The following is a 23,218-nucleotide window of genomic DNA, read 5'->3' on the forward strand; positions in this document are numbered from 1 at the left end:
GCTGCCATCTTGTGGTCAAGATGTGAAACTGGCAAGAGAATGGCTTGGTCCTCACCGAACTGCAGAATTGTTGGTGCCTTTGCACAACCTAGCAAAAGCCATCCTACATTTGAACACACTCAGACACCACACGTGCCAACACACGTGCACTCACACACACACACACGCACACACACGCACACACACTCACACACCTTTCTTCTTTGGCTTTATTAGTTTTGATTTCCTACAAACCATTTTTTTCATTTTTCACTTTTTCTCTTCTCAGCTTGTGAGCCCCTCATTCAAATGAGTGAAATTCATGTTTTCAAATGTAATGAAACACAGAGAAACTAATATTATAGCTATTGTTTCCTATGTCTGTAATCATCGGTCTGTCTGTCTATTAACAGGAATCCCAATCTGTAGCATAGCCAACTTGGCACTATGGATTCTCCCGCTTCTACCTCCTGGGTTCTAGGATTACAGCCATGTGTCACCATGACCACCATAAAACATCGAAACTTTTTATTTTGTTACTTGTGGGGCCTGGGCGCTGTCCTTGAGCTCTTCAGCTCAGGGCTGGCACTCTACCACTTGAGCCACAGTGCCACTTCCAGGTTTCTGGTGGTTAACTGGAGATGAGATTCTCACAGAATTTCCTGCCCAGACTGGCTTTGAACTGCCATCTTCAGATCTCAGTCTCTTGAGTAGCTTGGATTACAGGCAAAGCCATGGCTCCTGGCGACATCAAAACGTTTGTGGTATGGCGTGGTTGTATTTCTTGAGAATATTTACAGATCTCCAAGGGAGGTTTCTCAACCTCTCAACTCCATCTGCCTTCCCTACATTAACATTTAAAGAAAAATCAAAGTGATTCAAACATCATTTGATATTTGAATGTTAAACCCAAAACATAAGGAGATACAATAAAGTAAACAAGACTCGAGGAAGAAAGGGCCTCCAGTCATCTGGTCAAATGATTACTAAATGACCCCATGCTGCTGACCACATATATGGTATACATGAGGGAAACTAGGAGGAAGACACAGAAGTAGAGGGAAATGGGAAAACATACAACAGAGGGACCCAGCAGCTGCACTGGACGTTGATCAAATTGAACTAAGCAACTCAAGGGCAGCGATGGGAGGAGGGAATGAGCGGGAAAGCGGAAACAGCTGGCTCTAAGCAAAAGGAAAGACATGTGGAAGCAATAACTGTATTGTCAAAGCTCGCAAACTTTTTTGGGGGGTTACATTTATTTCCCTTATTGTTATAAGTTACATTTATTTCCCTTACCAAGGTTTTAATTCAAGGTTTCAATTTTTTTAGTTTTTTAAATTTGTTATTTTTAAGTAGTTGTACAAAGAAGTTTCTATTCTACAAATTATTTCTTCCGCATCAGGTGATGTTTACATTTCTTTCCTTTTGCTTAGTGTAAGCTGTTCCCTCCTTCCCTCTCATCCCTCCCTTCACACCTCTTGTCTTTGGGTTGCTTAGTTCTGTTTCTTCTAGGTCCAGTGCAGCTGATGGGCCCCTTGCTTGTATGTTGTTCCCTTTCCCACTTTTTCTGTGTCCTCCTCCTGGCTTCCCTCCATTGCATGATTGTATATACCATATGTATGATCAAGAACATGGAGGCAATTAGCAATGATATGACAAAATATAGAACTCAAACTTCATAGACCACGATAAAGACAATTTGCCCCATGAAGGTGAGAATGTGTGACTTTATGTATCACTATCTCACCATACAGTGAAATTTGTGATCACTTAATCACAATCAAAAATCGCTAAAAAGAATATACCAGAAAAATAATGAGTATGCTACTATTTGTAAAATATCATCACCACCACACTGTGCTAACAGAAAGCCACGCCGCCACTCTCATCTTCTTTGTGAAGGATTTATTGTTTGCAGTAACCACCCCATGCCCCCCTCCCCTGGAAACCAGTGAACGCTGAGCTGGGCCTGGAGGACGGAGCGGCTCCCCGCAGCCTCTGCCCCGTCTGCCTCTACTCAGCCCCCCGCTGCTGGGTCCCCAAGCACACGTCGGTGGGCAGCGGCCTGCTGCTGCGGGCGACCCCGCCAGGTCTGCCGACGGCAACTATGTCAAACTCATCATTTGCGTGAGTCTATAGAAGAAGGGGAGGGGGCGCTCGCTGCCCGGGGCTGCAGGCTCTGGGGGCTGCTGCAGGTCGGGCGGCGGTGGCACCCTGTGCTCTAGGGTGGGGTTGTCCACCACAGAGGGGCCAGACACCCCCGCTTCTCCTTGCTCAGCCTCCATGTTGTCTTCAGGTTGCTCCTCCTCAAAACCTTGCTGCTCCTCCACAACCGTCTCCTCGGAGCCTGGCAGGTCTGCGGGCGTCTCTGCAGCAGGGGTGAGGGCGGTGGCCGGCCTCGTGTCCCCGGCCTCTGTGCCCTGCCCTGCCAGGCGCAGCAGCAGCCCCTGCAGCTCCTTCTTCTTCTCCGTCTTCTCCTGCATCAGCCGGCGGACGCGCTCGTCCTTCTCGCACTGCAGCTCACCCAGGACGGCCATCTGCTGTTCACAGGACACCATCTCCTCCTCCATGGCACTGATGCGCTCTGACAGCAGGCTGCAGCGACGGGGGAGGTCGTCCGCTGGACTCTGCTGGTCCACCTGGCCAGGCAGGTCGTAGGTGAAGCAGATCTTCAGCCGCTTCCTGGGCCCCTGGCTGTCCTGCTCTCCCTCCCCAGGTGCGCCGTGGTGCCAGGTCTTGGGGTAGAGGGCCTGGCGCGCCAGCTCCGTCTGGCTCTGGGCTGCCAGGTGGGCCAGACCCTCGCAGCGGGCCTGCTGCTCCTGCAGCTCACGGCTGAGCTGCGCCTTCTTAGATTCAGCCATGGATAGTGCTGCACAGTAGAAATCCCACATGGTATGTGGGTTGTCTATGTCCTCAGGGACGGTCACAGCAGGGGGAGCCACCTCCTCCCCCTTGTCCCCTCTGCTCACTCCTTCGCCTTCTCTAGGGAGAGTCAGGAGCCTCAGCTGGGAACGCAGCTGCGCATTCTCCTGTCTCGTGGCTTCCAGGCACGTCAGTGTGTCCTGGAACTTTGGAGGCACCGTCCGGTCCTCCAATGTGCTCTGCACCTGCTTCTGCTGCAGCTGCTCCAGCCGCTGGGTCTGCCTCCGCAGGTGCTGCTGCAGGGCCTCCTTCTCCGCGCTCAGCTGCTGATGGGCAGCCAGGTGCTGCTCACAGGTGGCTCTGAGCTCCTGCAGCTGGGCCAGGGACTGCTCCTGCAGCTCTTGGGCCTCTTGGTGCTTGGACTCAGCTGTCTCCTTCCATTCTTTGAACGTCTCCTCCCGCTGCTCCAGCTTCTCCTGCAGATGTTTTTTCTCCTGCTGCTCGGCGTGCAGGAGGCCGGCGAGCGACTCCTTCTCAGTGCTCAGCCTCTGCCAGGCGTCCTGCAGCTGGGCCAGCTGCTCGTTCAGCTCGCGGTTGCACACCAGCGTGCGTCTCTTGGTCTCCTGCTCCCTCTCCATGGTCTCCAGGATCTTGCGCCGGTCCTCGGCATGCTGATCCCATTCCTCCGCCTTCTTCTCCAGTAGCCATAGCCGCTGTTGCTGCTCCAGGCTCTGGACGCGGAGGCTCTGGTTCTCCTCCACCTGAAGGTGAAGGTGCTCCTCCAGGGTCTCGAGCTCCTTCTGCAACTGTAGGGCCTGAGCCTGCAGCTGCTGCTCAGCCTGAGATGGCCCCGCAGGGCGATGCAGATCTGCCAGCTGCTCTCTCAGCTCCACCAGCTCGCCCTCCAGCTCCAACACCTGCCTGGCCCCTTGCTCTTTCTCCTCTCTCAGCCTGCCCACCTCCTCTAAGAGCTGCCGGGCCTTCTTCCCTGTACAGCTCTCCACCCTCAGGTCCTCCTCCAGAGAGTCTCTCTCCAGCTTGAAGGTGGTGGCCAGCTCTCTCATGCTCTTGAATTGTCTTTCCAACTCTGCGCGCTCCACCAGCGCCCGCTGGCACTTGTTGAGTTGGATCTTCATGTTGGCCTTCTGCGTCAGGAGCGCGTCCAGCCTGTCCCGCAGCTCGGTGTTCTCGTCCTCCAGGTCTTCACAGTTTCTGCTCTTCTGCTGGAGCTGCAGTGTCACGCGGTTCAGCGCTTTCCTGAGCTCGAGGTTGTTGAGCTCCGTCTCACTCTGCGTGGTGGAGACAGCAGACAGCTTCGTCTCCAGCTCTTCCACGCGCTGCTGCGCGGCCTGCAGGCGGCTGGTGAGCCCTTCCTGCTCCAGCCCCGTTTCCTGGGCCTCCTGCTGCAGGTGGGCCAGGGCGGCCTGCAGATCTAACTTCTCCTCCACCCACCTCTGTGCCGACAGCTGGTGCTGCTGCAGCTCTGCTCGCAGGGCCTCGTGGGCACAGGCCAGCGTCTCCAGCTCCTTCCCCTGCCGATCCTGGAGGGCTTCCTTCTCCTGCTTTAGTTGTTGGATCTCACTGCAGAGCCGCAGGAATTTGGCGGAGTCATGGGCCAGCTCCGGGTGTTGGTCGCCTCCGTCCATGGCCCTGGTGTGACTGGGACCGGTGCCACTCTTGCCCAGGGCCGCTCCGCCCGTGCCCAAAGGCCAGGGAGGCCGGGGGTCAGCGTGGTCTCTGGTCGCACCCTCGGTTGGATGACCGTCCCCAGTGGTGTTCGTCTTGGGGTTCCCTCCCTTTTTGGTCTTCTTCCTTTTCTTGGATTCTCCAGGTCCGTCCGGACCCTTCCTCTGCTGATATTTCTGCAGTAGTTTCTTTCCTGCTGCTACCTTTTCTCGTCTGGTTTGTTCGGACATGCCAGCGCTGGGACGGGGAAGATGTGGGGGCCACATTCCCAGGCTGTCTGCAATCCCCTCTCCTCTCCGATCACCTCCTCTCCTCTCCGATCACCTCCTCTCCTCTCCGATCACCTCCTCTCCTCTCCGATCACCTCCTCTCCTCTCCGATCACCTCTTCTCCTCTCCGATCACCTCCTCTACTCTCCGATCACCTCCTCTCCTCTCCGATCACCTCCTCTCCTCTCCGATCACCTCCTCTCCTCTCCGATCACCTCCTCTCCTCTCCGATCAATCACCTCCAACTCCGTCTCCTTCCTATGTGTCGCCAAAACCACCTCGATTCGCTGAAGCACCGCTAGCACCTACACCTCCCTCGACTGCTCCTAGCGGTGTGAGCCGAGAGAGGAGAACGCCAGGGCTTCAGGGCTGCATGGAATGTGGGCGTGGCCTCCATTCTGATCTCCCATTGGTCAGAGAGAAACACGAAAGCTAGGGGGCGTGGCCAGGCGATTGTGATCCAGGCAGGATGGGTGGAGTCACTGTGAGAGCTGCTCCTGTAGCCCCTCCCCCGAGCCCCCTGACCAGTTTGGTTGGGGGGAGGGTGGGACCTGCTTTAGCTGGATAGGTGTATAACTTTCCAAGTCACCTTTCCTGGCTTCCATCACACAACTATGGTCACCAGAGTTTCCACAACATTTCAAATGGCCCTTCAGGAAGTGATGCCAAAAAACACAGCTCTCTGCCCACATGCATGTCTTCTTGTTTTCCCTTCATGCGGACTTTGTCCTATTGTTTTGATAGCATTGGCTGATCACGGAGCCTCTGAAGTTCATCATGTCCTCCATATCACCTGCTCTTCCAGCTGCTCTGGGATAGCACGGGTCCAGGGCTCCTCTGTATGAATATCCTCCGCGTTGCACACCTAGGCCACACATGGAAAATAGGTATATGAGGCAGTGGAAATCCATCTTCTGTATACATTTCAAGCAGCACATGTGCCACCCAGCCTGTGTGGTGACCTCAGAGGATTCAGACACACGATCCTGGCAGGAGTGTGGATCCAGGATCAAGTCACGGTGCACATCAGGAACAATCATGATACAGGGAGAGGTGTCTGGATGAACACTAATCAAAACACCAATCTTGCTGGAGGGTCAAATCTGCACCATCACTGAGAGAAGGAAGATAACTGGCTGATGACTGAAAACCAGTCTGTTAGGCAAGCAATCTGCTCCAGTCACATCCAAATGATGTCCAGTGTGTCCAGGATCCAGGCTCTGGCCCAGCCCTGTACACTGCATAGGCCTTGCACATCTGTCTTCTCTGGCACTGGGGTGACCGGCTGTCCTGCAATGCTTGATGGGTCTTAATTAGGCACTGAGCGCATGCCTGGCACAGCCATGCTTGGTCTTTTCATTTTGAGTGGCCGGCTGTTCCTTCCATTGGAAAACTTGTGTGCTGGTTGTGGGGTTCACACCTGCAATCCCAGCAGGGGAATCCACCATGGGGTCCAAACAAGCCTGAGCTGCATAGCAAGTTCCAGGCCAGCCTGAGCTACAGACCCTCAGACTGGGGCTGCTGTAGCAAAGCCCAGGGGTTTGCGGGGGGACTCACGCCCCACGCCATCTTGGCTCCCACTCATGGCACGTATGACTGGCAACACATGCAGATTGGCGGGGGTGGTGACTGTAAATCCAAACAGGCAAAATGTGGAGTCCACCCAAACAGCACCAGCAAATGCACTGTTGGCTAGAGAACCGGGAGGTAGATGGAGGTATAGAGCCAGTTAGGAAGAGAGGACTTAGCCAGAAGCTGGCACGGGACTCCGCAGACAGCTCAGTGGGGGAGCTGGCAGGACAGAGGGACTCGGGCCTGCAGAGTGGGACTCGGGCGCTGTTTCCCTAGAATCATTTCCAACTTCCATTACTTTTCTTATGTTTCATTTTTGTGTTTTGCCCATTGTGAGGCTTGAAGTCAGGGCCTGGGCGCTGTCTCTGAGCCTCTTAGTGCTCAAGGCAAGCTCTCTACCACTTGAGCCACAGCTCCCCTTCCAGTTTTTGAGTGACTTATTGGAGAAAAGAGTCTCACAGAGACTTTTGTGTCCATGCTGGCTTTGAACTACAATCCTCAGATCTCAGCTCCTGAGCAGCTAGGATGACAGGCATGAGCCACAGGTACCTGGCTCCAACTTCTATTATTTATTACAGGTTTACTTTGGATTTTTTTTGGGGGGGGTCCGGTCGTGGCACCTGAACTCTGGGCTTGGGCGCTGTCCCTCAGCTCTTCAGCTCAAGGCTAGTGCTCTACCACTTGAGCCACAGCACCACTTCCGGCTTTTTTCTTTTTGCTTATGTGGTGCTGAGGAATCGAACCCAGGGCCTCATGCATGCAAGGCAAGCGCTCTACCACTGAGCCACCTTCCCAGCCCCTAGTTTGGATTTTTTTTAAGACAACTTCCTTCCTGAAGAAGGAAAGTAGGCTGGGAATCTGGTTGTTTCTTCTGAAGGTAATCAAAGCTCATGTCATTCCTCCTGCATCTGTAGTTCGTCGTAGCCCATGGGAAACAGAGGTTTCTGTGAGTGCAGTGCAAGACAGCAGAGGGAGGAAGAGAGGCTGGGGTGATGGGGAAATCTCTGGGAGGCCAGTCAACGTGAGCACCTCCAGGACCGAAGATCCCGAGGTTGGCAGAGCTCCCAAGAAGAAAGCTGTGGGGGCTGGGAATGTGGCTTAGTGCTCGAGTGCTGGCCTAGCATGCATGAAGCCCTGAGTTGGATTAATCAGACCACATACACAGAAAAGGCCAAAGTTGCTGCTGTGCTGTGGCTCAAGTGGTAGTGTGCTAGCCCTGAACGAAAGAAGCTCAGGGACAGTGCCCAGGCCCTGAGTTCAAGCCCTAAGGCTGGCAAAAAAAAGTAGAAAACTGTAGAATGTCTGGAGAGGAAGGAAAATGATCAAAGCATTCCTTCACAGTCCAGTGCACCCCAGGGTCCACTCCTTTTATGAGGCCCCTCACCAGGGACTCTGAAGCTTTGTATCTTGCTTCCTTTCCTCTCTTTTCCTTTCCTTTCCTGCCCTTCCCTTTCCCTTTCCCTTCCCCTTTCCCTTTTTTCATTTCGCTTTCCCTCTGTTTCCTTTTTTATCAGGCATGCAGCTTGAAGTCTGGGCCTGGGCACTGTCCCTCAGCTCTACAGCTCAAGGCAGGTGTTCTACCAGCTGAGCCACAGCGCCACTTCCAGTTTTCTGGTGGCTAATTGGAGATAAGAGTCTCACAGAGTTTCCCGCCTGGGCTGTCTTTGAACCGTTCTCCTCAGTCCTAAGCCTCCTCTGTAGCTAGGATTACAGGCGTGAGCCACCATGCCTGCTCTTGTTCTTCTCAGGTAATTTTTATTGTTATTATGAAGGTGATATGCAGGGGCTGTGGCTACATTTCTTTTCAGACAGTGTTACCCTCCCCTCACTCAGTATCTTGCTCTTTGATTATTTTTTTACAGTTCAGTTTGTGTTTGGTTTCCTGTTGTCTTTAATATTAGTAAAGTTAAACCTAACCAAACAAAACCTTGGAATGTGGTTTGAATTCAGATGGTGATGGAGTTGAAAAACTTTTCTTGTGTATGGGGTGCTGGAGAGGACAAACTTCCTCACGGAAACACCACTGAAAATGGGAGCTGCTGGTCCTGCCCTGGCCAGACGGGAAGAAGAGCGAGGCGCAGCACCCCTTTCATCCCGGCCATTCCTCGCCTCACTCTGTACCCCAACTCCCGAGGTGGGGCGCAGGGGGCGGTGGAGTGGCAGACAAGAAGGCAGTTTTGACCGGAAAGGAAACCTTCCCAGGCAGATGGTCACATGCTAGCTAGCATGGGAGCGTGTCAGTCAAGGGTTGAAGCGCAGCCAAGGAAAGGATGACTGAAGAGAGTCGAGTTCATGTCCAGAAAGCCCTCAGATGGAAGGTGAAGTGAATGCTCCCTCTGTCCGCTGACCGCCTGTGGCCAGGGAAGACTTCAGTACTTTTTGCTTGCTCGAGTGTTTGTTTCCTGGAATGTATGTGTTTTAAAAACCTGGGGGGGGGGAATAGATGGGAGATAACAACCCTGGAGAAACTTTTGCATCTCTGTCTACTGCCTGGCTCATGTCCATCACAGGTGCTTACAGTGCACAGGACCAGGTTCACAGGGATGGATGTTCAAACACCTGTTTTACTGTTTTAGCAGGACCAGCTAAGACCGATGCTGCCATCTTGTGGTCAAGATGTGAGGCTGGCAACAGAATGGCTTTTTCCTCTAGGAGCTGCACAATTGTTGGTGCCTTTGCACAGCCTAGCAAAAGCCATCCTGCATTGGAACACACTCAGACACCACACGTGCCAACACACGCACGCACACACACATACATGCACACACACACACACACTCACTCACCTTTTGTCTTTTGCATCATTACTAAATTGTTTTCCTACAAAGCCTTTTTATTTCCATTTTTCACTTTTTCTCTTCTCCGCTTGTGAGCCCCTCATTCAAACGAGTGAAATTCATGTTTTCAAATGTAATGAAACACAGTGAAATCAGTATGATAACTATTCTTTACTATATATCTAATCATCTATCTGTCTAGTAATGGGTGTACCGCTTCTTAGTGTAGCCTACCTTGGAACTATGGATTCTCTTGCCTTTACCTCCTAGGTTCTGGGATTATAGGCATGTGTCACCATGAACAGCATAAAACATTAAAACTGCTTTTTTCCTTTGTCAGTGATGGGTCTTGGGCGCTGTCCTTGAGCTCTTCAGCTCAAGACTGGCACTCTACCACTTGAGCCACAGGGCCACTTCCGGTTTTCTGATGGTTAATTGGAGATGAGAGTCTCACAGACTTTTCTGCCCGGGCTGGCTTTGAACTGCCATCCTCAGATTTCAGTCTCTTGAGTATCGGAGACAGCGTGAGCCGCTGTGCCTGGCTACATCAAAACTTTTGTGGCATGGCATGGTTGTCTTTCTTTAGAATTTCTACAAATCTCCAAGGGAGGTTTCTCAACCTCTTTCCCCACACCAACATTTAAAGTAAGATCAGAGTGATTCAAACATCATTTGATACATCTTATGTGTCTGATGAAGGAAAACCAGTTGGGTGAACAGCAGCTGACAAAATTGCTTTTGTAAAGATGACAGGTTGAGGGCAGCAGCGGAAGAGACAAACTTCTCTGCAGATAGGGTTTTTCTTTTAAAGCAATGTGTCTGAATTATAAAATCCACACAGGTCAAGCACACAATTCAGTGAAATTTTTAGAAAGCAGACTTACAAAATTATACAACCACCTCTGCAGTCTAATTTTAGGGCCTTTCCATCAACCCAAAGGAAATCCGGCTCTCCTTCCTTCGCGGTCAACTCCGCGTTTCCAACATCAGCGCCAGACAGCCCGTGTTCACTTCCTGCCTCCATCCGTTTGCCTTTTCCGCTCACCTCATGAATGGAATCAAGCACTGTGTGATCTTTCACACTTGGTCTCTTTCTCTTCGCATGACACATTTCAAGTCCACACATGCCGTAGCATATATTTACAATTAAGCTACAAACAGCGTGGAAACATGAGGAAGGGTCGCACTACCGTGGGGAAACCTGACCAATCTGAGCCACGGGGTCAGCATGAACAGAAATAGTAGTGCCATGTGCACTCTTCCGTGACACAATAAGATGACATTTACCTCTCTGCTTTTCATGCCCAAACTCACAATCCTAGTCTGCTCATGAGAAAAACGTCAGGAAAATCTAACTTGGGGAGCATTCTTCAAAATACCTGCCCAATACTTCTCAAAACTACCAAACTCTTCAAAAACCAACTATGAAACAGCTTGATAGCTAAAGGAGGCATGCTTCTAAATTGAATATAGTATCATGAATGGAATAGCGCGATGCAAGAGGACAGACCTGTGTAAATCCTAAGACAATCAAAGCAAGCCACGGACTTCCGTGGTGGTTTATGCATTGTCAGTAGTCTGAGATGTTAATAGAAGGAAATCAGTTTGAGATCTATAGAAACCCTGTACCCTATTTTCACAGTTTTTCTGGAATTCAACAACATTTCATAATCGCAGGCTTCAGAAAATGAAAAGAGCTGGATGAGGCAGTACATGTCTGTAATACCAGCATTTGGGCACGCCAAAACAGGAAGGTGATGAGTTCAGGTTCAGTCCAAGTTACATAGCGAGGATATCTTTAAACAAAAAAGGTTGAAAGGAAGATGACTTCACTCTGTGAAGCAGCCCACAAGGATGGTTTTTCAGGAAACTGAAGCTGTGTGTGTGTGTGTGTGTGTGTGTGCATGCGCGCGCGCAAGTGCGCTCCCGTGCTGGTACTGAGGCTTGAACTCAAGAGGCTCTAGTTCTTGCTTGGCTATGTTGTTTAAGACTAGGGCTCTACCACTCGAGCCACACCTCCACTCCTGGCTTTTTGCTGCTTAATTGGAGAGAAGAATCTCACAGACTTTTCTACCCAGGGTTGACTTTGAACCAACTGATCTCAGATCTCAGCCTCCTGACTATCTCGGGTTACAGATGTGGGCTCTTGGTGGCCAATTTGAAGGTAGGACGTCTTAAATAAGCCCTCTGTTACGGGTGAGATAAAGGTTTGGCAAAAGGTCCTGCGTGGATGCTTCCGTTGAATGTGCATGCATTCAGAGGTGGAACTTGTGGAAAGCGGTTGGATCACGAGGGCACTGGCCTCACGGCTGGCCCAGCCTTGCTCTCTTTCGCTGTTTCCTGGCCTGGCCTCCATGAGTAGAGCTCTTCTGCAGCCAAGTCCCTTCTCCCTCGCCAAGATGGTTCTTTCAGATATTTCACCCCAGCAATGGAAACCTGGCTGACGGACTCCTTAAGTGATTCTGATGTAGGAGGCCAAGGCACAGATGTGATTTATTTTGACACCAAGATGGCAGGAGACAAGTGTACAGCTTGGGAGATTGACTCCAAATACTACATTCACTATCTGTTTAATCCTTGGCAAATTGTCTCGGTTCCCTCGTCTGAAAAGTGGGGCTAATAATAGGCAGTTCTCTTTTCAACAGGTTAGCTGCATGGGTTGATACATGGGAAATACTTGAAGCACAATACAAGCAATACAAAAGCAAGCAATACAAAAAGAATCGGCATCTCATTTTAGGTAGAATAACTTACCACAAAGATAACTCCAAGTCCTGTTTTTATTCTTCCACAGCCGATGCGCTACCACTTCAGCCACTCTTCTAATTCAAAGTTAACCATGTTTATTTATGTTAGAAATCACTTCTAAAGCCATCTTAGACCAGTGTGTGATATGCAGAGGTTTGTTGAAGTTCGTAGAGTTCAAAACTTTGAGCAGTTTTTAAGCAGGCTGTATGATTCTATTTAGGGGAGTTTCTTATCAGCAATTAATCCAGATGTCAGACCTCGGGGGTCACTACACCCTCAGAAGTAAAACGCTAGCAGAAAGCTAGCTTTTTAAGGCATGTTCTTTGTGGCAGATGCCTAAGAAAAGAGCTGAATCTCTTAAAATAACAATTTTGAGATGATTCTCCATCCCCCCAGAATGCCTTATCTGATTTGAGCTCCTTAGTAAATCAAAATATTTGTTTGAGAGTTGACAACAAGCTTGGAAAATCTCAACAGACCAGATCTTAAATAGCTCCAGGCTACTTCAGTTTAAGAGAAACAAAACAAAGGGAAATTTAAAATAGTAACTAAACTGTCCCCAGGGTTTCATAAAATTGTTTTTTAAAAAAGAATCATTATTAGTATCATTATGGATTTCTGCCTAACAGATTTACAGAAATTCTGAAACCTGCCGGTATGACCTGCTGTACACATGGGACTCGGAATATGCCAGAAGCTCTTACCTGGGGCTTGCTACCAGGAATCCACACTGGCTCTCTGCTTCCTGATGCCCTCCCTCATTCTTGCCCACACCATCATGGCGGTCATCTCTCCATCTGTCCCTCACCCTAGATTGAGTCAGATATGTGAAGTGATATTGAGACAATGAAGGGAAAGAATCACCCTGGTTACAGAAATGACAGCTTCCTGACAAACACAACCACTCTCTATGCACATGAGGTGTGTGTGTGTGTGTGTGTGTGTGTGTGTGTGTGTGTGTGTGTGTGTGTGTGTGTGTGTGTGTCAGTCCTGTGACTTGAACTCAGGGCCTGGGCACTGTCCCTGAGCTTTTTGCTCAAGGCTGGCATTCTAGCACTTGAGCCACAGCATCACTTCTGGCTTTCTGGTGGTTGGTTGGAGATAAGACATGTACTCTTTATCTGACTTATCTGTATATCATCTGACTTTATCTGTATATCACCTTTACAAAAGCATAAACAGGAAAGCAAACAAACACCAATACCAATCTCATGAACTTTCTTTCCTGCCTGGACTGGCCTCAAACGGCAGTCCTCACATTTTAGGCATGGACCACTAGTGTCTGGCACTTCACAAATTGCCTTTGAAAGACAGATTACTTCTGGTAAAGTTGCTGAAATTGGATTGGGATTATTTTAGGTTCCTTGGATTTTCTTTTTTTCTTTTCTCTCGCTCTCCTTCTTTCTTCCTTTCTTCTTTTCTTTCCTCCCCTCCCCTCCCCTCCTCCCTCCCTCAAGCTGACCTCACAGTAGTGATTTTTCTGTCTCAGCTTCCCTTTCCCAAGTGCTGGGATTACAGGTTAGCCCCACCATTACACAGCTTCAATTTTATTTATTTATTTATTTAGTCAGTTGTGGGGCTTGAACTCTGGGCCTAGGTGCTGTCCTTTAGCTCTTCAGCTCAAGGCAAATGCTCTACCACTTGAGCCACAGTGTCACTTCCGGTTTTCTGGTGGTTATTTAGAGATAGGAGTCTCATGGCCTTTCCTGCCTGGTCTGGCTTTGAACCGCGATCCTCAGATCTCAGCCTCCTTAGTAGCTAGGATGGCAGGCGTGAGCCACTGGTGCACAGCCAGCTTCAACTTTTTAGTGTACATTTTAGGAGTGACAGTAAAGTGAACCACGGATTGGCATTTCAGTGTGCTGGTGTGAGTCCAGGGCAGGCCAGCTGGCCAGCCCAGTGAAGGTAGGAGGGAGTGGACGGTCACCACTGCTGTTCCTGGCTGGGACAGTTCTTCCTCGTACGGAGGGTGTGTGCTGCACACACAAGAACAAGGCAGCCTAGAATTAAAGTTCTGGAAATCTCCACCTCTCAAGTTAGGAGGCCCCAAATGCTCCCTTTGTGGAGAGCAGCTGGTGCCTTAAATATCTGGATTTCACTCACATGCCAGCTGTTTCCTGGAGCCATGGACAGCCAGAGGCCTGGCTTCACCTGTGCTATTTTTGTATTTAGAGGGTCACGACCTTAAGAGAGCCCTGTGTGCCAAAAGTTGCCATGTAAAGATTAGATAGCTTGGCCATTGATGTCAATTGCTTTATGACTGCATTGCATACATACATAAGTATTATACATATTGACACATGTCCACACATTTATGTTAGATACATATATGCATTGCTACACATACATGTTACTATTACATCTATCACAATAGATATAATATTATTACATGTGTGTACAAATGCTATATATAATATATGTTCTATTATACTACTATAATATAATATGTTCTATTATACTATAATATAATATATACTATTGTATTATAGTATATATTATATTACATATAGTATATAATATGTTATTATATTTCAATATTATATAATTATAAGATAATCATAGTATAAGATATATTATAGTACATATTATAGTATAGTATAATGTATTATATATGTACTATTATATTATACTATTATACCATGTACATGTAATATGTATTATTACATATATACATACATTATTATAACAGCGCATTGGTATTTTTCTTTTTTTTTGGCAGTCATGGGGCTTGAACTCTGGGCCTGGGCACTGTCCCTCAGCTCTTCAGCTCAAGGAGAGTGCGCTACCACTTGAGCCACAGCGCCACTTCTGGTTTTCTAGTGGGTCATTGGAGATAGGAGTCTAACGGTCTTTCCTGCCCAGGCTGGCTTTGAACCGCAATCCTCAGATCTCAACTTCCTGAGTAGCTAGGATTACAGGCATGAGCCACCAGCGCCCGGCTGCGCATGGTATTTTTCTTAATAAATCAGAGTATTCCTCAGCCAAACTTAGGAAGAAGCATGACTCTTCCCCCCCGCCCCCGCACACTCTGCTTTTCTTTCTTTTTTTTTTTTTTTCTGTTAGTACTGGGCTTGAACTCAGTGCTTTGTGCTTGGCTTTTCTGCTAGAGGCTAGTGTTCTATGTCCAGCACTTATCTGCTGGTTAATTGGAAGCAAGAGTCTCTCAGACTTTCCTGCCCAGGCAGGCTGTGAACTAAGTCTCAGATCTCGGCCTCCTGAGCGGCTGGGGGTGTAGAGGTGGGCGATTGGTCCCTGCCTCCTTTTCTCTTTTGCTAGGTGACCCAGGCTGTCCCTGAACTTGCATTCCCCCCCCCCACCCCCCCAGCCTCCTGAGCAGCGAGATTTCAGGCCTGCACGCTGGAGTCTGGCTTCCCTACCTTTCCAGTTTCATGGTCCACGAGGGCGGGGAAAACCTTTCTCTTTTGCTTTTTTCAGTCAAGTGACAAAAGAGACTGTTTCCTCAGCTAGAAAACTTGAAAGCTGTACTTCATCTTAGAGACCCAAACTGCTTTTAGTTTATGCGTGGGTTTCTAATGATTTGAGATATAATAGAATTTAAATGAGACACGCTTACTACTTCATCTTGGCTGTAGATGATGATAAGAAAAAAAATGCAGAAATTGCCATGTGTTTTCTCTTTGGTCTGAAAGCTGCTTTGCCTTAATATGTGTATTGAAGTTTTGACTTCTTTCCTTCTGCCGCTTCCCAGACAGGCCACGGGATTTGTCTGTGTTGATTTGCCATGTGCTACTGTTTACTTAGATATTTCCTTTTGTCAGTTGCCAGCTTCTAGAGTAGAGTGGAGAGTTTTCTTCTGCCGGGCTGTGTTTCAGGACATTTACCATTATATTTGATGCTACTCATGAAATAGAGATGATTTGAATCTGTTTACAAATACATTTGCTTCAGACTTGAGGTTACCAACATAATTTTACAGTTTGGGAGTCCAAGGCTGACAGCTCTTACACTGTTCTCATTGCTGACCCCTTGTGAGGCCCAGATTGAAGGCCAGTGCAGATGATAGGGCCTGGACATTTTTCCTCTCTCTTCCCCTGCCCCCTCCAAGCCATATTCCTCCTCCCTGCATTCAATAGAAGATTCAACCTGTGGTGATTACTTAATAAATATTTATGGACCAGGCGTTTGTGGCTCTTGCTGTAATCCTAGCAATTCAAGAGGCTGAGATCTGAGAATCGGGGTTCAAAGCCAGCTCAGCAGGGAAATCCACAAGACCCTTATCTCCAATTAACCAGCAGAGAGCTGAAAGTAGAACTCTGGTTTGTGTTGTTGAATGTTAGCCTTGAGTGATAAAGCTAAGGGGCAGGTCCCAGGCCCACAGTACCTGCATGCATGCATGCATGCATACATACATACATACATGCATGCATACATGTTTGGGTAATCCACTACTGGTGGCCAGCTAAGGAAGCTGCAAAGCTTCCCACCACAAGGTGTCACCTGAGACCCAAATACTCCTCGCTGTTTCCTGCCCTGCACTGCCCATCCAGGCCCGAGAGGAAAGACTTTACAATGACCTCAAATTAATTCTGCATAAGTGACACAGAGAATTTCAGCCAGGTGCTGCCGACTCGTGAGCCAGACGGCTAGGAAAGAATTTGGTTCCAGCGGAGCACAAATTCAACGTTGGCATTCACTCAGCTCAAAAATAAGGTCAGTTGTTCAAAACTGTGTCTCCAAACCTGAGTGTCCCAGCGGGTTACCTTCAAACTCCCTGCCCGGGCCAGGGCAGCCCAGCGTTCGTTTAGAAGGCTTCTCCTGAGGAAAATGTGCCAAGGGTTGGCGCTCATGTGTGCACACTTATTCCTTGAACTCCATCATCCGTGGTCCTTAGATCACTTAAAAAAAAATCTCATTTCCCTAACAGCAACAGTTCTTCGCTTGTTTTCCTCCTTGACCTCCCTCTTGGAGTGGACAAGTCATCTTTCTTGCTGTTCTTAAAGGGAGTGGGCAGCCAATCATGGATTTTCATAATTGAGATTCTGAAACATGACATTTGAGACAGGCTCACTTTCCTCCACAGCTCCCGGGGGCTTAATCTCATTACCAGCAAGGTACAAAGGCCCCCAGTCTTACGGAGAATTCTGGAGGAAAGTTCTCTCTATTGACCACAGTCATGAAAAATGGCCTATTAGCTCATGAGCCAGCAATTACTGGGTTCAAGGGTTTTAGGAATGCGGGGGGGGTGTGGGGGGAAGGCGGGAGGGGTGGTAAGGAAGTTATGAAAGCTCTCAAGAGATTCCTCCAGTGGTTGGGTGAATTGGCTAGATGGGACCATTTCCCATCAAGCTGCGGTGGAGTCATAAGCATTACCAGAGTCTACCTTGTTCCCCCTCCAGGGAAGACACTGAGTTCTGTCCACTCATACATCCCTCTACCAGAGAGAGGACAAATGTGTGCAGAGGATGCTGGTTCTAAAATATGGAGAAGAAGAAGCAAAAATAAGCATGAACTGCTCATAATGGCTGCCAACTGGGTTGAAGAAGCTTGGTCAAGACAACAAGAACATGTTCCTTTGTAGCAAAGATTGAGAACTCCGGATGGACATGGTGGTCGCTTATCTCAGCTACTTGAGAAGGGAGAAGTAGGAGGATTGGGGTTCGAGGCTAGCACAGGTAAAATTAGCAGGCAGCCCAACCTGGAAAAAAAAGAAACTAAAAGGAGGAGGAGCTTGACTCTAGTGGTAGAACATTTTTAGCAAGTGTGAGGTCTCAATTTTACTCCTAAGGATAGCACAAAAGAAAAAGAAAGAAAGAAAGAAAGAAAGAAGAAAGGAAGGAAGGAAGGAAGGAGAATGGAAGGAAGGAAGAGAGAGCATGGAAGGAAGAAAGCAAGGAAGGTAAGGGAGGGAAGGAGAGAGGGAGGGAAAGGAAGGAAGGAAGGAAGGAAGAAAAAGAAAGAAAATAAGATTTGTCACTGTGTACTTTGATTGCTACTAAAGGCTCTTAAGAACATCCAATCTATTATTTATCTTCTCATCTTCCCTCCCATTATTTGAAAAAAAATCAGTAGATAGAAGTAGTTTCTTCCACTTGCCTATCTCTGTATTTTTTCAAGTTGCTGTTTTATATATAATTTATTAATATTGCCTATTTCATTTCCCAAACATCACAAAGTTTGTTTATTTGTTCAAGTCTCCTGGGAATCCACCTCGCCCAACTTCTTTCACTGCATTCAATATTCATACTTTCCATATCAGTGAGTTTCCAGGAGAAATGGGGCTCTTGGAGCCAGTACATTTCCCTGCAGTTTTTGTCTTGGAAAGACTTAGGACTTAAGAATAAATAGAGACAAGGAAAAAAAAACATGAGAGGCATTCTTCTGTAGTATGGTTTGAGGTCACTAGAAACTAGGCTTTAAAATATATTTTCCATGCATAAAATTCCTACAATTAAAAACAATTTCAGCCAGACATCAGTGGCTTATGCCTTAATTTTAGCTACTACTCAGGAGGCTGAGAACTGAGGCTCTCAGTTAGAAGTCAGCCTCAGCAGGAAAGTCCATGAGTCCCTTATCTCTAAAAAACTACTCAGAAAAAGCCAAAAGTGGTGCTGTGGCTCAAGTGGTAAAGGGGTAGCTCTGAACACAAAGAGATCTCAGGGATAGCACCCAGGCACAGAGTTCAAGTCCTAGAACTGGAAAAAAAATTAGCAAATACAATATTTGATGTTTTTGTCTATGGTAGATACATCTCTTCTCATTTGTGGCAGACACATTTGAGGTGATCTGTTTTTATACCTAAAATAATAAGTCTCAGGTCTTAAAAGACCTCAAGGCGTGGGTTTGCATTCAATTTGCTAAATCCTTTCTTTGATGTCTTGTTTTACAAAATATTTCTCCCTAAACTTACTCTCCGATACAAAGTGATGATTTAAACCAATGAAAGTCATATAGACTTTTCTCTTTTCTTTTTTGGTGGTCCTGGGGTTTGAACTGGGGGCCTTCTTCTTGCTAGGCAGATGCTTGAGCCACGTCCCAACTCCCAATTCCACACTTAGCTCTTTTGAAACTCTAAATTCAGGGATTGTTCACAGCAAAAAAAAAGTAAAGTGATATTTTCACATAATCTTTACTCCTTGAAATGAAAAGAGGAAACAAACATTTAAAAAAAATTAAAAACCCTCCATATTGCTGAGTGCTAAAAAGACAAGACCCTGAGTATTCAGCTGATTGGGAATTTTTCTTTGGCGTACAGGAGAAATAAAGAGGAAGGTAAAGTGATTTGGGAAAGTAAGAATGTCATGAAAATGAGTGAGGAAAAGAAGAAATATTTGTTTCTGTCCTTTGACTTAGTATAGTTAATGAAATTACCTATTTTTATATTTAGTTGTAGATTCATTTTATTTATGCCAAAGTTCTGAATTCAAGCAAACCACATCCACAGCAAAGGATTTCTGTTGCTACAGAAGTTTAACCAAACCCTAAGTGTTTTCCTAATGTGAAAGAACCTTCAGTTTCATACAGAGCTGAACAGGAAATAACCTTCCTGGCATTTCATTAACAACCTAAAAACCCAGGATGGATGGAATGCTCCATTCTCACTTCTAGACATCTTACTTCTCCCCCTGTTCTTCTGGAACTCATCTTTCTTCTCCCTTTCTTTTCTATTCAGGGTTTTGAACTTGGAGCCTTGAGCTTGCTAGGCCGGCGCTTTGCCACTTGAGCCATGCTCCCATCTGAAATTCACTTTTGTTAAATTTAGGCAGAGGCTGGGAGCTGACAGCTCACAACTGTAATCCTCTCTACTCAGAAGGCTGAGATTTGAAGATTGCAGTTTGAAGCCAGCTTGGGCAGGAAAGTCTGTTAGACTCTTATCTCCAATTAACCAGCAAAAAGCTGGAAGTGGAGGTGTGGCTCAAGTGGTAGGGTATCAGCCTTGAGTAAAAAAGCCAGAGCTCAAAACCCCAAGTTCTAGTACTGGAACAACACACACACACACACACACACACACACACACACCAATAACTTAGGTGGATAGCCATGTGGGAAGCTGCTGTCTACAGAAATCAGTGAATGATTGCGTTCATTTTTGTCTTTGTTTCATTTAATCTTAATCACAGTGATTGTGTTCATCTTTTACATTTTTTGCCTTTGTTTTATTTTTATCTTAAAATTTCGATTTGTGTATATTAGTTGTTCAATAGAATGGGTTTCATTTTGACATTTAATACTCCTGCATAATGTACTTGGAGACATGTTTTCTAGATGAAATGAGGACGAAGCCTTCTGAGTGACCATTCTCCACCCATCATCACGCCCATGAGAACAGAAACTGCAGAGATCCCAAGAGAGAGCCAGTGGGTGCCCAGGCTGGTCACTGAACACTCCTGCTGATGTTTTCTAGGGAATCCCCTGCAGGGACCCACAGAGGAAGGCCTACTCCAAACACTACGCCATCATCATCATTATCATCGTTGATTTTCCACTTTTCTTTATGGCCGTGGTTTTAGGAACCTCAGATTTCCAATTTTTTTTCTTTTTCTTCTCTTTTCTTTTTCTCTTTGCCAGTCCTGGGGCTTGAACTCAGGCCCTGGGCACTGTCCTTGAATCTCTCTGTGCTCAAGGCTAGCACTCTACCACTTGAGCTTCAGCATCATTTACGGCTTTTTCTGTCCATGTGGTGCTGAGAATCGAACCCAGGGCTTTATGCATGCTAAGCAAACACTTTCCCACTAAGCCACATTCCCAGCCTCAGATGTCAAAATCTAACTCAAATAGCATACAGCTTGCCTTTTGGTGTCTGGGAATTTTTATTTCCCGTTAAGAGTCACAGCGTACCCAATCTTTTATTTGTCCCTTCATACATTGCATATACTAGATGCTGGGTCCCTGCGTATTGGGGCCTGAGATGAAGGAGAGCAGTCTGCCATGATGACCTTGCATAATGACTCTTACTGAGCCTCTGTTTCCTTCTTGGTGGTCAATCGATGTGCACAGATGGACCAGCAAAATCCTGCCGGCCATGAAGGGCTAGCTTGGGTAATGCCAGTTCTATCACTTACCAATGAGTCCGCCCGAAGGACCTTAGGGCTTTGGAGTGATGAACAATGGCAGGCTTGGCTGGCGGAGTGCCCCACTTCACATGCCACTGTCTGCACAGCTTCCCAAAGCTGTCCTCCACTTGTGCGGGACTCTGAAGGCTTTCATGTAGGCTACAAACCTGTGTGCGATTATCTGAGCCTGGAATGTTGCTCGGTTTTACAAGCAAGCCGAGGTAGTGCCATCTTCGGATTTCAGGACAGTGAAAGGACATCATAAAATTATATTTAATAATGTGGTGGTCAGGTTTGAGGAAGTAAAAACTCAGAGAAAAGAGACAAGGAGGGGGAAAAACATACGGTACTTTTCTCGGATCCTTGCGGTGTGTTTTGTCGTGGGAGCTAGTGTGTTACTAGCGTTTCCTGAAGAAAAACTCTCGGCCAGCCTCTGCTTCCTTGGTGCACACTTGGTCCTTGTATCTCCAAGCCACGTGTCTTGGAGTGTTGCCCAGAGCTCCTACACTGGGACACAGGGTGCCTCTTTCTCCAGTCTTGTTGAGTGGCACTTGGTATGGTAAATAACCTTTGGGAAGCTTTTCTTTCCTTGCAAATAGGAACATCATACATCCATGATAAGGGCATACCTTAATATGATTTCCTCCTGAGAAGTGGGTGTGTTCTGAGAAGAAGTAAAGCTCCGGAAGGTGGCATCTGCCTCTGGCAGATAAGAAAATGGGGAGGAGGAGAAGATAATAACAGGCACTTCACAATCAACTGCTCTGGCAATGCCCTTGTAATTAACTCCTCTAATGGGAGGCAAGGTTCCAGGTTCCTAACCTCTGTTCACCTGCTCCTAGGTTGAGTCTCCAAACCCCTGGAAGGGAAATGCAAGGGAACGATAAACCTGAAGCACACAGCTCCTGGTGTTCCAGGACTCCTGAAGGGCTCCTACTACAGCCTAAAACATTCCACGGCACAGACCTCTGCACCCCCTGTCCGTTCCCCTCGGTTCTCGTCCCTGTTCTGGTGGTTGACGTGCCGATCGCTGCACTGCCTTCATCCTCTGCATTCCAGAACTCTCTTCTTCCAGAGGCTCATCACTGTTTTCCTGCCGCCTGATCTGCAGTAAGGATAAATGGCACAAAAGACTGTGCCCCACACCTTCGCTGGAACTGCTCCCAGACTCTGACCAAGTTGCTCTCTGTTCTTTGATCTCACTGCGTACGGACCATTTTATCCTTGTTTTGCTAAGATGCTACACAGGCCCACGTTCAAGCCAATCCTTCCAGTTACTCAGCTCTAGGTACTTCTTTGTGAGTACAATGCACAGGCTGATCAACTTCGGGCTGTTTTCCCCATTTCCAATTTACAAGACCCCAACCAGAAAACTCAGGAGGAAGAATAGTAAGAGAGATCTTTTTTTTTTTAACTTCTTGTCTACAACATAATATGATTTCTGGTGAGTAGGGAAGCTCAGTCAGTGAGAGTAGATAGCTTGTTTTCAACTTCCAGATTTAGAAGTAAAAAGACAATCGTATGGATTATCTAGCAAACAGTTGAGTTTCAAGACATATCACCAGTGAAATCACTGATTACAAGGAATGCAGCTGGTGGGGGGAGCTTTGGGGCGCTCCAGGAAGGAGTACACGTACCATTCTCACACAGGTGCATTTCTTTTCCATTTCTATTGCTCTCGGAGTGGTTGAAACCCTGTGACAGTGTTAGAGAGAAAGGGCACTGAGGAGAGCTTTCTAGTTCCATGGAGGTCCATGATCTGGGACATTCTCCTTCGCCATCAAGTGCCTGGCTCAGCAGGCTGTGTCTTAGCTGGGAGGCTCACTTAGGGCGTTGGTTGAAACCACAGGAAGCAGGTCTGGGTGGAGCTGTGGCCCTCATTTTCAGTTTCCCCATCCCATTTGGAATGCCTGTACGGTGGCAGATGGGCACTGCTAATTACCTCATCCATTCGGAAACAAGAGGGACAAAAACAGGACTGCAGTCTGCGGTCAGACTAGGTGGTGTGTTTCAGTCTCTTCAGGTCTGTGCTCTGCCACTCTTGAGAAGGCCCGTGGGATTCCCCCAGGAAATGAATGGCATAGCTATGCATTTATCACGGCAGGGAGTCCCCTGGTCTAGCCCACCAATGATACAAATGGAAACTGATTTTTCCACGTTTGGATACAGCACTGGATGCAGGGGTCTGTAGATCTGAGTCAAGTCCAAGTCAATTAGGCTTTCTACATTCGTGGCTCCAAAAAAAAAATCTTATTATTTATTTATTTTTGGGTCATTTATTGGGCCTAAACTCTGGGCCTGGGCGCTGTCC

The 23,218-nt window shown here is 47.5% G+C and overlaps 1 protein-coding gene across 1 annotated transcript; it reads right to left on the reverse strand.

Moving 5' to 3' along the window:
- Positions 1–2,087: 2,087 nt before the first annotated feature.
- LOC105987721 (golgin subfamily A member 2-like) lies at positions 2,088–4,796 on the reverse strand. The gene has a single exon (XM_013019077.1). The coding sequence runs from the start codon at positions 4,794–4,796 to the stop codon at positions 2,088–2,090; it is 2,709 nt and encodes a 902-aa protein (XP_012874531.1).
- Between the last annotated feature and the right edge of the window lie 18,422 nt (positions 4,797–23,218).

The sequence above is a fragment of the Dipodomys ordii genome, unplaced genomic scaffold (genome assembly GCF_000151885.1).
Source record: "Dipodomys ordii isolate 6190 unplaced genomic scaffold, Dord_2.0 Scaffold44, whole genome shotgun sequence".
Taxonomy (NCBI): domain Eukaryota; kingdom Metazoa; phylum Chordata; class Mammalia; order Rodentia; family Heteromyidae; genus Dipodomys; species Dipodomys ordii.

What these genes read in the sequence shown, in the direction of transcription:
- LOC105987721 (XM_013019077.1), bottom strand. Translation starts at nt 4,796, where the DNA reads ATGTGGCCCCCACATCTTCCCCGTCCCAGCGCTGGCATGTCCGAACAA.